The sequence below is a fragment of the Sceloporus occidentalis genome, unplaced genomic scaffold (assembly GCF_023333645.1).
Source record: "Sceloporus occidentalis isolate IW3139 unplaced genomic scaffold, rSceOcc1.0.p SCAF_4, whole genome shotgun sequence".
In the NCBI taxonomy this organism is placed as follows: Eukaryota; Metazoa; Chordata; class Lepidosauria; order Squamata; family Phrynosomatidae; genus Sceloporus; species Sceloporus occidentalis.
In genome coordinates, this window is record NW_028316984.1 from 28981627 (window position 1) to 28994321 (window position 12695).

At 41.5% G+C, this 12695-nt stretch overlaps 1 protein-coding gene across 4 annotated transcripts in view; it reads left to right on the forward strand.

Annotated features, from left to right (window-relative positions):
• HIBCH (3-hydroxyisobutyryl-CoA hydrolase) overlaps positions 1 to 11616 on the forward strand; it is a 71295-nt gene extending 59679 nt beyond the window's left edge. For all 4 annotated transcript variants that reach the window (XM_089523245.1, XM_089523246.1, XM_089523247.1 and 1 more), the window contains exons 12-14: positions 5990 to 6109; positions 9494 to 9527; positions 10593 to 11616. In XM_089523245.1, coding sequence (XP_089379371.1) covers positions 5990 to 6109; positions 9494 to 9527; positions 10593 to 10711 — 273 coding nt within the window. In that variant the 3' untranslated portion in view covers positions 10712 to 11616. The remainder of the gene's footprint in view (positions 1 to 5989; positions 6110 to 9493; positions 9528 to 10592) is intronic.
• The last annotated feature ends 1079 nt before the right edge of the window (positions 11617 to 12695 follow it).

Here is a 12695-nt window from a genome sequence, read left to right on the forward strand (position 1 = left end):
CTTTGTATGAGGAGTTTCCTTGCTTTTTTTCTTTCAGTTACTAAATATTGAAAACAGAAGAACTGGTTGATTGGTAAAGCTGCTGTTTCCAGGAGGATCCCTTAATCTGGGGAAGCTTGAATTCCAGCCCTCCCTTCGAAGAACAGCTGTTCATCTCTCATTTAATCCTGATGCTTCTTTCCCAGATGAGAAGGGAGGAGGGCAAGGCAGTTTCCTCTAAGCACTGTATGTTGTGCTCAAATGCTTGTCTCTCTGGAGAGCTATTACCACACAGAATTTTCCAGGGAGGATAGGCCTAGTGGGCATTGAGCTTTGGAGGACCACTTGTTTCATGTTGTCAGAATTTGAGCCCATCCTGGCCTATGCCTATATCATTAGTGGTATGGAGGACAAACTGACATTGGAGAGAGCTACCTTCTCTCCGGTGAGAATCCTGCATTTATTTCACTCCGCTAATGGGCCAATGTTTCCTCTGTTCTCTTCAGTTTCCTTATCTTGTTCGCCACCTCCTCTTAGCACATTGTATTTATTAATAGAAAGGCTCAGTGAATCACTCCTCAAGATTACACCCACCCTCTGTACTTTTCTGTCATTCCCTTTTCTTTTGCTTGACTGCCATTAAAAATACCTCCCCATTCAGCCTTTTGGGGATCCCTTGTACTGGTCTCCACTGGGACATTTTGAAAATTTTTAACACACCCCCTGGTATTTCACTCTGGCAAATGGTATGGATCTTAACATCCCAGTACGTGTGAGATGAGAGCAGAGCTTTCTAGTATAGTCTTTAGTCTTACAGGACTAGAGATGGATAGGTCTTTCTCTCTCACTGGGCCCTAACAAACTACAGTGTTTTTGCACTGTATTCCACTTTAACCACCATGGCAACATCATATGGAATCCTGGGATTTGCAGTTTAGGGAGGGGCCCTTAGAATTCTGTCAGAGAGCTGAGAACTCGCTAAACTACAAGCCCCAGAATTCCACAGGATGTTGCCATGGCAGTTAAAGTGGAATAACATCACTATAACAATGCAGTGTAATATGTCTGTCTGTCTGTCTGTCTGTCTGTCTGTCTCTCTCTGTCTCTCTCTCTCTCTCTCACACACACACACACACGGCTCACAATGGATTGTCTCAGAAGTAAGGCCACTTTTCCTTCTGCAAAAATGAGGAATTCCTCAGCTAATTTTGGAACCCATCCAGGTTTGCAGCATTTCAGAAGATCCCCTGTGCAAACCACCAGTGAGTGATGGTAGTCTGTATTAGTTTGCATAGGGGCCACTTTGAAGGAATTCATCGAGGTAAACTGTTGCTACATAGGATAAAAACCCTGCTCCTTAAGGGGACCCACCCCCTTGTCCAGTCAATGGAAACACATCACTTGGGGTTTCAGTTGTTGTTACTGTGTACCTTCAAGTTTTTTCCAACTTAGGGAGAACTAAAAAGGTTGCTGGAGGGGTGGTGGGAAAAGGGCACCCACTGCTGAGGTGCTGAGGTACTCCTTGGCTCTTTCTTAGTGGGTTCTGTTTGCTTTCTTCTTTCTGTTACAGTAATGAATTCTTTTCTGGCTTGGCAAATTTGGCAGTTTCTCATGTTCCGGTTTCTCCCACCCCCTGAGCAAGCATTATGGAGTTTCTGGTGCTTGTTTGTTTGGCAAGCTTTAGCAGTATTTTTGGAATCATACCAAGAACCAATGTAATGCTGGTGGACCAAAAAGCCTCTCTGGTTTATCTTCTATGGATCTGAGATTGAGCAGGAGGATGGAAGTGTCCAGAAGCTGCTGAACTGAGGCTTCTGATGGGCTGGATTTTACTCCTCCGTCCCACAGCTGGGCAACCTCTGTAGGGAAGAATTGTGTACCCCTGGTCTCTATTTGTAGAGTAGTCTTTTGATACCAGGCATGGGGTATCGTCTCCCAAACACTAGTAATGAGATACCCCTCAGAAAGTGGAGGGCTAGTGTGCAGGAGGATGGAGCAGCAGCATTTCAGGCAAAGGATTTTGTGTCCCCTTCTTGCTTGACTTGGCAAGCTGATGTCCAGGTGGGCCAAATTCCTGGCAGTGGTCAAATTCTTAGCAAGGACAGAGAATCACTTATGCAAGGAGGTATGAGATACCTTTCTGTGTAAACTTTGAAAGAGTACAGATGTTCATGCAATCGAGGGTTGCACAAATGAACTGCCACTATTAGATCTTGGTATTGGGATTTAAGCGTGCATTACTTTTTAAAAAACAGCACTATGTGGGCATGAGCAGTTAGTTTCCTCCATCTCATGCTATGTATGGGCTTTTGTTTTCTGCTAAACTAGTAAAATCCTCCAGCAAGTGCACAAGATAGGTGGTAGCAACCTCAGGTTACCCCTTGGTACCGCATGCAAGAGCTGCGCTTTGTACTTGTCATTAAAATTGAAATGCATGAAGAATGTGTATGAATTCTGGAAATGCCTTGTTGCCAGTTGCCTCTGGTTATAGAGAAAGCTCAAGGAACTGGAACAGTAAAGCGAGGACTAAGGTAGATGCTATTAACATGGGGGGGGGGGGCAGATTGGTGATTTGGGGTTTTATGGAGATTTCTTTTGCAGAGCATCATTTGTTCTTCCTTGCTTCTGCTATTAAGCCAGCTGGTAGTGAGTGATTCATGTATACAAAACCAGAGGCATAAAGCTGTCTGCTGCTTGTGCTCACAGGATCTGCCCAGCAGCTGGGAGTTAGCAGATGTAAAGTCCCAGGCAAAATGGGTCACTGCTTTTATCAGCTGGCGTCTGGAGAGGCAGAGTGAGAGAACTGAGTGATCAGGAGCCAGGGAAAAATGACCGATGCTTTCAGTGGGAAATCTGCCATTTGCCCCCATGGGTAGGACTTTAATGTCCCTGTTGAAAACATCCGCAGTAGGTAAATTTTAGGACTTGCTATTTCTCTTGTGTCAACAAATTAGCTCTTGCAATGTTGAATCTTTTCATCAAGCCACATGTTTGAAGCTTCTGTTTTTATTTATTTATTTATTTATTTATTTATTTATTTATTTACATACATCCTAATGGGGTGGGGGGGAGAGCTTCTTTTTTCTGTGGAGATAGGCAGAGGAATATTCCAGGAACAAGGAGTTCCTTTCCTTTGAACAGGAGGCAGGAAGCTAAAAGTTCGTTAATCCAAGAGAGGAGAGTTCTTACCCCCACCTGATTAGGAAATGGTATAGGAAGCACTTCATTCCTTTGACTGAGCTCAAATTATCTTCTCTGTTTGTTTAATCTGACTTGCTTCATCTTTCATTTGCTTTCTTTTTCGCTTCCATCCTTACTGTAGTTGGGAGAGTTAGGGCCTCAAAATTGATCCAGTTAGTTGAAGCAGGGGTTGGAAGGATGGAGCCTAGTTTTAGCTAAGAGTACCAACTGTGACTCTTCTCTTTTGGGTGGGGAGCATTAAAGAGTGGGTGGGAAATATTAAAACCTATGCTTTGTTACTCTCTTTCTCATGCCTCCTTCAGCATCAAGGATAGAGAGCCTGTTGCTCTCCCATAACAACCCTCATAAGCACCAGCTAGCACAGCCATTGCTCAGGAATTGTGAGACTAGTTATCCAGAACATCTGAAGGGCAACACGTTGTTTACTCTGCTTCAGGTAGATATAGGCAATGTCAGGCAAATGGGTTCCTGAGGAAATGAACTGCCACTATAATAAGTAGTTATAATAACAGTGCTCCAGGAGTCAGTGTGTGTTCATTCTATAGAAAATATTTATTGGGTTAAATCAGAGATTCCCAACCTGGTGGCATTTCAGCTATTTCCCATACTATTTCCCATACATAAGGATGGCAAATATGAATCAGTTATGTATATACAACAATAGGTTTGCACTTTCATAACTGTAATCATGAATTCCAGCCAATATTTCCTCCCGCTCAGATTCTGTTTTCTAAACATTTACTGTCCTAGCTGAGGCAGGCAGTCTCCATCCTGGAGGTTCAAGCTTCCTGGTTCTCAGGAAAGGACATTCCTACCTCTGAAGTGTTTCTCTTCTCTATATTGTATAAGGAGGCTCACTATGGAAAGGCAAACACTCACTTTCTGCAGAGTTTTTGCTTTAAAAGTGCTGATGTTTTTCTTACTGCACAGCTAAGAAGTCTCACTTTCCTTTACCAGCACCTCTGAACAATGTTCTAGGATACGGCAATAACTTGGTTTATTAGGCTTTTTCCAATTCAGAGTGGCTGGGCTTGCTGGCAGGGCCTTTGGAGTGTAGCAAGTAGATAAGAAGATGTTGGCTAAAATCCAAAGAGCTACTCTGGGTGTGTACAGTGAGACTTTGTACTTTTTTGTTTTGAATGGCAGAACTGGTTTGATTGCTTTTTGGATCCAGGCCTTAATATTTCTGGAAAACTTTTTCCCCTAAGTGCTCATAACTCAATTCTTTCAAGAACCTTTGAAATCTCTGATAACAAACATGTAATCAGTCCAATATAACAAGATACAAAACACACTTGAGAAGGCTTCTGTCTTCATTTTGATTTCAAGATGAATGGTAGCTGTTTCATGTGGCAGTCAGAGAGTGAGTGTCAAACAAGGCTGGGGAGTTTATTGACCTCAGATGTTTTTTGCTTGCAACTCTCATAATCCCTTACCATTAGCCATGCTGTGTAAGTGTGACATCTGGAGGTCATGGGTTCCCTGCTGGGACTGTGCTATGGGCACAGTGAAAGCTCCACTTATTCAAAAATGCCCACTATTGTCCCTCTGTATGTGTAATTCAAACCCTGGTCTCAGAGTCCTTGTCCTCACAATTTCTGGGCAGCTTTCAGAACTGTGCCACATCCTGATACTAAGGTGACAGAAATACTGTATTTTCTGGTGTATAAGACTACTTTTTAACCCAGGAAAATCTTCTCAAAAATCGGGGGTTGTCTTATACGCCGGGTGTCATCTTATAGGGCAGGTGCTGAAATTTCTGAGCCAGACTGAAGAATCTGCGGTCACCACATCTGGTGGGGGGAGCTCAAAAACGGCTGCGGCCACATCCCTACCATATGCGACGATCGTATGAAAGCAGCTACCGCTCTGATAGTCTTGGAGACAGGGAGGGCTGGGCAGGCAGGGAGAGCTGAACAATCCAAGCAGGCTTTGTATACAACAAGCTTTCCTGCTAAGTACCTGCATGTCATTTGAATTAAAATTACCATATTGAAATCAAATCTGATGGTTTTTTAATTTTTTATTTGGTGTGCATTGGAAGAGGGGTAGTCTTATACGGTGAGTATATCCCAAACTCTATATTTTAACTGGAAAAGTTGGGGGTCGTTTTATACGCCCAGTCGTCTTATATGCCAGAAAATACGGTAGTTATAAAATCTACTTGGAACTGCAACCATTTTCTCCATGTTTCTGCCTCTTGAGTCATTTTAGGCCCAGGGGAGTACTTGTTAAAAGGAGGCCTCTCCTGGGCCTAAAATGATTTGGGAGGAGGCTGAGAACATGATGAAAATGCTCCTGCACACTCCCAGAGGGCATTTGGGGACATTTTGTGTATGTGAGAGAAAGATCCAATGAAGCGGCCTGGGGGGGGGGCTAATGTGGCCCCTTGACATCTCACAGTTGCCCACCCCTGCTTTTCATGAACAGGAACATTTGTTTGGATTTATTCTAATCAGATGTTGGCTCTTGTTGTGTGTCTTCAAGTAATTTCCAAAACATGACAACCCTAAACTGCCGCCTTTTCTTCGCTAGGTTTGTTCAGAGATTTGCCATTACCTCCTCTTAGGCTGCGAGAATCACCCAGTGGGTTTCCATGGCCAAGCAGGGATTTGAATCCTGGTCTCTCAGAGTCCTAGTCCAGCACTCAAGCCACTGGCTCCACTCTTGTCAGGATTTATACTTTTACTGTTACTTGAACAGTATGAATACAGAAACGTAGCCATGTTTTTGGAACCTGTGCCACAACATTTTTCATGCTTGGAAACAGAAAATTTACTCAGAAAATGATTTTTTGTTTTGTCCACAGACAATTTCTAAAATGTCGCCAACATCTTTAAAGATGACCTTCAGGCAGCTTAGAGAAGGAGCTTCCTTGAGTCTGCAGGAGGTACTTGTCATGGAATATAGATTGAGCCAAGCATGCATGGTAAGAAATTCTGCATTTGGATGGTAATTCTGGAGCCCACAATGAAGCCTCTCTCCTCCTCCTTCTCTCAGATTAGTAGTAATACTTATTATTTGTTCTGTTCATGTTCTACCTTTTGCCCAGTGCGCTCAAGGTTACTCATGTCTAGTTTTCCTCCTCCCCACTTTATCCTTAAATGACCTTGTCAGGAAGGTTGGGCTGAGTAACTGGTTTGGTGTCACCCAGTGAATTTCATGGCTCTGCAGGCACTGGAACATGGCTCTCTGGCTGTTTTATCACACTAGGGGGCAAACAGGATTTAAATGAGAGTTAAACTAGAGAAAACCAGGAAATGCTGTGTGATAAATATCAGGCATTTCCTGGTTTTCTCTAGTTTAACTCTCGTTTAAATCCTGTTTGCCCCCTAGTGTGATAAAACAGTGAGTCTCTGTCCAAAACTCCAGCACTACAACACTGCCTCTTTCTTTCTTTCTTTCTTTCTTTCTTTCTTTCTTTCTTTCTTCCGGCTTGCTATCTGAAGTAGCTTGCAACAAATATAACTAGAGTTCAACTAAAATCGTATTTTGTTGTTGTTTGTAGTTGTGTGCCTTCAAGTTGTTTCTGACTTAGGGTGACCCTAAGGTGATCCTATCATGGGGTTTTCTTGGCAAGATTTGTTTAGAGATTTCCTACTGCCTTCCCCTGAGGCTGAGAGCATGTAATTTGCCCAAGGGCAGCCAGTGGGTTTCATGGCCAAGCGGGGATTTTAACCCTGATCTCCAGAGTTGTCATCCAGCACTCAAACCACTATGCCGTGCTGGCTCTCAAAATCCTATTTTACAAACATTATAAAAGTTAATTAAAGTCAATTAAAAGCAATTAGAGTGGGCCCTTGGTGTATGTTGGGGTTTGGTTCAGGACATCCCCCTTGGATGCCAAAATCTGTGGATGTTCATGTCCCATTACATGCAGTGGATAGTTATATGAAGTGGCAAAATCAAGATTTGCTTTTCAGAAATGTCTTTTAAAATATTTTCAAGCTGATGGTTGAATCTGTGCATGCAGAATCCATGGATACAGAGGGTTGACTTTTCATTTGAAAGCACATAGTTAAAACAAATTACAGCACATTTCATACATAATTTCAAAGATAAAAGGTTATCTGAGCCCAACAGAGGCTCAGACATTAGATTTCCTGGTTTAGGGAGATGTTTGGGGCACCTCCAGTTTGTGCTGTTGTCTAGAGTTGTCTGAACTAGCAAGATAAAAGTTCCAAAAATTTAAAAACCAGGACAGGAGGAGGCTTTCCACATGAAAAAAGTGGAAAAAATTGGGGGAAATCCTGCAACTGGGAGGCTGAGGTGGATGGATGGCTTGCACTCAGACATTCTGGGCTGGCACAGGCTATGCCAGTCGGGTGTCCACAGTAAATTTGGCATCACCAGCAAGCTCAAACATCAAGATATTTGAGTCTGCAGGAACTGAGCAAAGTTGTTGAGGACAGAGTGTCTTGGAGATGCCACATTCATAAGGTCGCCATGGGTTGAGATCAACATGAGGGCACTCAACACACACAAGATATTTGAAATTTTCACTTCCAGGAATTGACCAGACTGGAAAACAGGCTTCATGATGGCTTGCTGCAGCTCCTGCTCCCAAATCCTATGAAGTAGCAGCAGCAGCATGAGGACATCTGCATTTCAGCTGGAAAGAGATGCTCCCAGGCCATGCACTCGTGGGAGTGGGAGCAGTGGTTGTGAAAATGAGCAGCAGTTAAACTGTTTGTTTGTTTATTATTTCAAAGGACTGGATTTCATCCTCTTCCTTCTCCTCCCCACTGGTCCATCTGTGTAGAAGTGGTGGTGGGGCATTTGGGCCTGTTACAGACTGCCAAAATAAAGCTGCTTCGGGTCTCTTTGGAGGTATGCTATTTAAATGATGCATGGGTCCTAAGAGTCCGGAGGTCGCGCCAAAGCCACACTCCATTCCTAAGCACTGGAGTGCAGCTTTGGTGCAGCTTCTGGATTCTTAGGATGCATGCATCATTTAAACAGCATACCTCCAAAGAGACCCGAAGCAGCTTTATTTTGGCAGTCTGTAACAGGCCTTGAAGTCCATTCCATACATCTGCATACATGGACTAGGTTGGAGGAGGAGGAAGAGGAGAAGACAGCAGAAAAGAGAGGATGAATTTCCATTCCTAATATTTAAGGTTTCATTTGAATCAGAGTTAGCAATAACATCCAGTGATATGGTCTTCAGTATACTGTTTTGGGAGGCCTCTGTATGGTGTGGGGAAGGATAGGGTAAACATAGTCTGGGATTAATATCCAGAAACTGTGTTTTTCAGTACATTGATTTGGGATACTTCTGCATAGATGGATCAGTGTACAGCAGGACACAGGGGATAAACTTCTCAGCATTTTAACTTTGTGAATCCTATTGACCTCATCAAATCCTGTAGATCTTGATATCATTCTAGTTCGCCTATCCCCTTCCCCAGTTCTCCTTCTTGTACTTGTTCTGGGAAGTGCTATATGCTGGGAGATGAGGATAGGAGCGACACAAACCTTGAGTATGTACTGATGCCAGTGGGACCCCAGCACACCAAGAGTTAAAATGTTGAGAATAAAACGATCTCTCTTCCACACTCCTGTTTTATTCCTCACCAGTCCGCTCCATACAGAGGTCTTCCAAATCAGTGTACTGAAAAGTGGTGGGGATCAAAAGCTTCCCAAAATCCCTCCCAGGGTATTTTGAGTGTAATAAAAACCATCTGGTTCTCTCTCCATCTTTTTTCTGTAAGGGGCAAAAATGGCCTTGGGAAGCATTTGGCTCACTTTTCTCAGCTCTTTTGTCCTTTTAATACAGGCGATAGAGCAAGCTGCAAATGGCAGAAATTTTAAAAAAATATTTTCTTTGCATAATTATCCCTTTAAAAAAAGGAGACAGAGAAATATAAATGCAACGTCTAGCAGATGAGACACTTATAATATGTATGAAGCCCCAGCCCACTCTCAAGAGAGTGAGACATTTTTCTTCACACCAGTACTGTCAAGTGCTAGATAGTCTACAGTTATCCACACCCACACTAGTGGGTTATTCAGACATATTACTTCAGTGGAAGGCATGCATGTCACACAAAGACAGTGCAAACATACCAAACACTATGGTAGAAGTTTTCCCACAGAATTACAGAGGGATCCCTGAGATGGGTAGTGGAAGTTGCAACTGCATGGGAGACAAACGTATACGCCAAGCTGAAAACAAATTTACTCTTGTGTCAAAATCTAATAATCTAGGCTAGACCTAATTAGTAAAATTTGGCTTTGGAAGTACAGCAGGAGGAAAAAGAAGTGTGCCAGCAAATTCCAATATTACCATGAGTTTCTTTTTATTTTACAGCGAGGCCATGACTTCTATGAAGGTGTCCGTGCAGGTAAAATTGAAGCCAAAGAAGGTTTTTTAAACTGGGTTATGGTTGTTAGTCTGCTAGAACTGTTTTTTGTCCCCACAATATGAATCAACACAGCTGCTTGAGTATCTACACTTTCCTGTGGATCTGATTAGGGGGTATTAGCATGACAAATACCTGCATTTCCGGGTAGTAAAGTATGCATAATTAAGGTTTTTCTAGTACAATGATTCCTTGTTATTGACTGGGGTATGATTCCAGGACTCTCTGTGGATACCAAAATCCATGGATGCTCAAATCCTATGATACACAATGGCATAGTAAAATGTTGCCCCTTATATAGAATGGCAAAATCAAGGTTTGTTTTCTGGATTTTAACAAATATATTTTCAAGCCATGGATGATTGAATCCGTGGATGCAGCATCCATGAATATAGAGGGACAACTGTGCATGGTCAGATTTTAAACTGATGCCATTAGTTATTGCATTATACTTTATCACGGGGAGATATGTGTGTTTTTAAGTTACCTGCTATGAAAAAATGGCAAGCACTGTTGAGAGAATTCTTGAAGGAAGAAGCCCCCCATTCACAGCAGAGAGAAAATACCTACAACGTTTTTGTTGATAATATATGTAACCAGATTACTCAGCATGCTAAGCTCCATAGCCATGTGAAGTGCTGACTGAGAAGTAAATATTCAGGGCAGCTGTAGGTAATCCATTTCCCATTTTTACAGTAATAGCTTCATTTAAAAAAAAATCTAATGAACTAGTTATCACATGACACTTTCTATGATGGAAGCTGGCCATTCAGGAATACATAGTAAAAGCACTTGAAAGGTGCTCATCCCATCTTTGTTTAAAGACCTCCAGAGATGGAGAGTCCACCACCGGCTGAGGCAGTCTATTCCACTGTTGAATAGCTCTTACTTTAAAAAAAAGTAGAAAATGCGCAAATCTCATGTAACATGATGTACTACAGTAGTTTACCCTTGATATGCAGGAAAGAGAGAGAGGTTAAGATTTTTATACTTCTAATACAGACATTGTGAACTGATAACATTATTCTTTTTTGTTTTCTTTGGTAGTTATTATTGACAAAGACCAGTCACCAAAGTGGAAGCCAGCTGCTTTAGAAGAAGTAACAGATGAATTTTTGGACTCATGCTTTAAGTCTCTTGGAACCAGTGACCTCACATTACAATAGATTTGGACTAATGCCAGCCTAAGCATTCTGTTTTTTAATTCTAACTTTCTTTAACACAGTGTATGGATGATTATGAATGTATCATGCAAAGAGATAGTGAGCATTGAGTGAAATACTTATTGCTTATTATATAATGGAGAAGGCCTACATTTTTACAGACAAGTACATGAATAGCGGGAGTTATTGGGGTACTGCCATAGAGGCATTAAAGCTCTAGGATGAGAGCTGGATTATGTGTTTACACATTTTTACTTCTCTGTGTAAAATAAAACATATTAATACAGAGGCTCAGATATTCTTGGATCATCTAAAATAATAGAAATTTAATTATGCTAGTTAGGTGACATAGTTGAGCAGTGGCCCAAACAAGATTTGGGGAAGTGATCCATTGGGATGGGGTTCAAAGGAAAATTGAGCAGTCATCTAAAAGTAAATGATGTGGCTAATGTACCCTGTCCACCTCTAACTACTTTGACCTGATAAATCAGGATTAGATTTGTAATGAGATGAATTCTATTCATGAAAATGTGTGGTTCTATTTTGAGTTTCGCTAAGTTTCACTAGTTGTTGAAGTTAATTGATTAAAACTAACTAAATATGTACATGACTTAGAAAAAAGATCTGTAAAAAGAACAATATCTTCCAGCATAGAAGAGGCATTTCTTTTGTGTTTAAAAAAACGATTTGTTGTTTTAATTAATCTAGAGAATCTTTCAAGATTATGAGAAGGTTCTTAATTTATTAATGTACCTGATCTATACTAGTGTTAGTCAAAGCAGTGGCCTATGGACTAGAAAATTGCCAGTCATCCATTTTCAGTATGGCCTTATATCTATTCTTTCACCTATTTTAGACTCAAATGAAGACATTAGAACAGTAAATATTAACAGCAGCAATAAATAAAGAGTATTATAAGAAGCGTGTTCAGAATTCATTCTTACCTTCTGTCTGAATTTGCTTAAAAAGGTAGATAGCTGGACCTGTCTGAGTCTGAATCCTGCCCAGAAAAAGGTCTGTGAGTATTATCGGACAGTAGAAAACACAAAAAGAAATTTTCTGCTAACAATAGATTCATAAAGATATAAGCCTTCTCCAGAAAAAATAAATAGTGGTGCCTCAGCCACAGATGAGCAAAAGCATTCTGCCTTGCCATAGAAGCACTCCAAAAATATGCACCCACTCCTTTTGCAGAAAAGTATAATGAAGCCACATCTCAAATAAGTTGGATGACTCTTCTCCAACTTACCTTTCCTATCAATAGCACTTCTTCATCTAGATTAAGTTTTCATTTGTTCAGGTAAAACTGAGTAAGGACTTGCATAGCTTTCCCAGAATGTGATGAAAAGGGTAAGAGCTGGATCTGATGTGACCGTGCTAGAAAAAACTTCAAGTGAAATAACATGGTAGACAACAAGATGGAACCCTGTGGGACTCACAAATCAATAGCTGAACAATAGTCTCTCCAGCACCACCTTCCAAGACTGCTCTCTGGCAAGCACCAGAACCATTGAAAATAGTTTCCAGGTAGGTGATCAAGGAATGCAGTATGATTGACTACACTGAAAGCCAATGACACCTCTAATTTCTGAGTCCTCTTGCAAGATGACATCTGGGAACTGGTTCAATTCTCAGTAACTTCTACTGTTTAGCAAAGCAGAGATATTAAGAACACAGTTACATAAATAAAGGCAAAATCACTGAGATCAGCAGTGAGCCAACTTCTCACCTTGGTATAGGTTTCTCAGATCTTAGAGCCTGGTCTCTTCTCTGGCCCTCAGACAAAGGGTAGGATTGTCAAGGGTGTGTATTTTTTCATTTCTCTGGCATCCTCTTTACATTTATGGTTGATGCTCAAGGTATTGTGCTTTAGGACATTGCCAGGGGCTGTAACCATAACATCACCAGAGCTCATCTCCAGTGACATCCTAAGGGGTGACATCCCTAGAATTCCAATTTTTGATTTGAAATTTCAAGGCCAGAGACA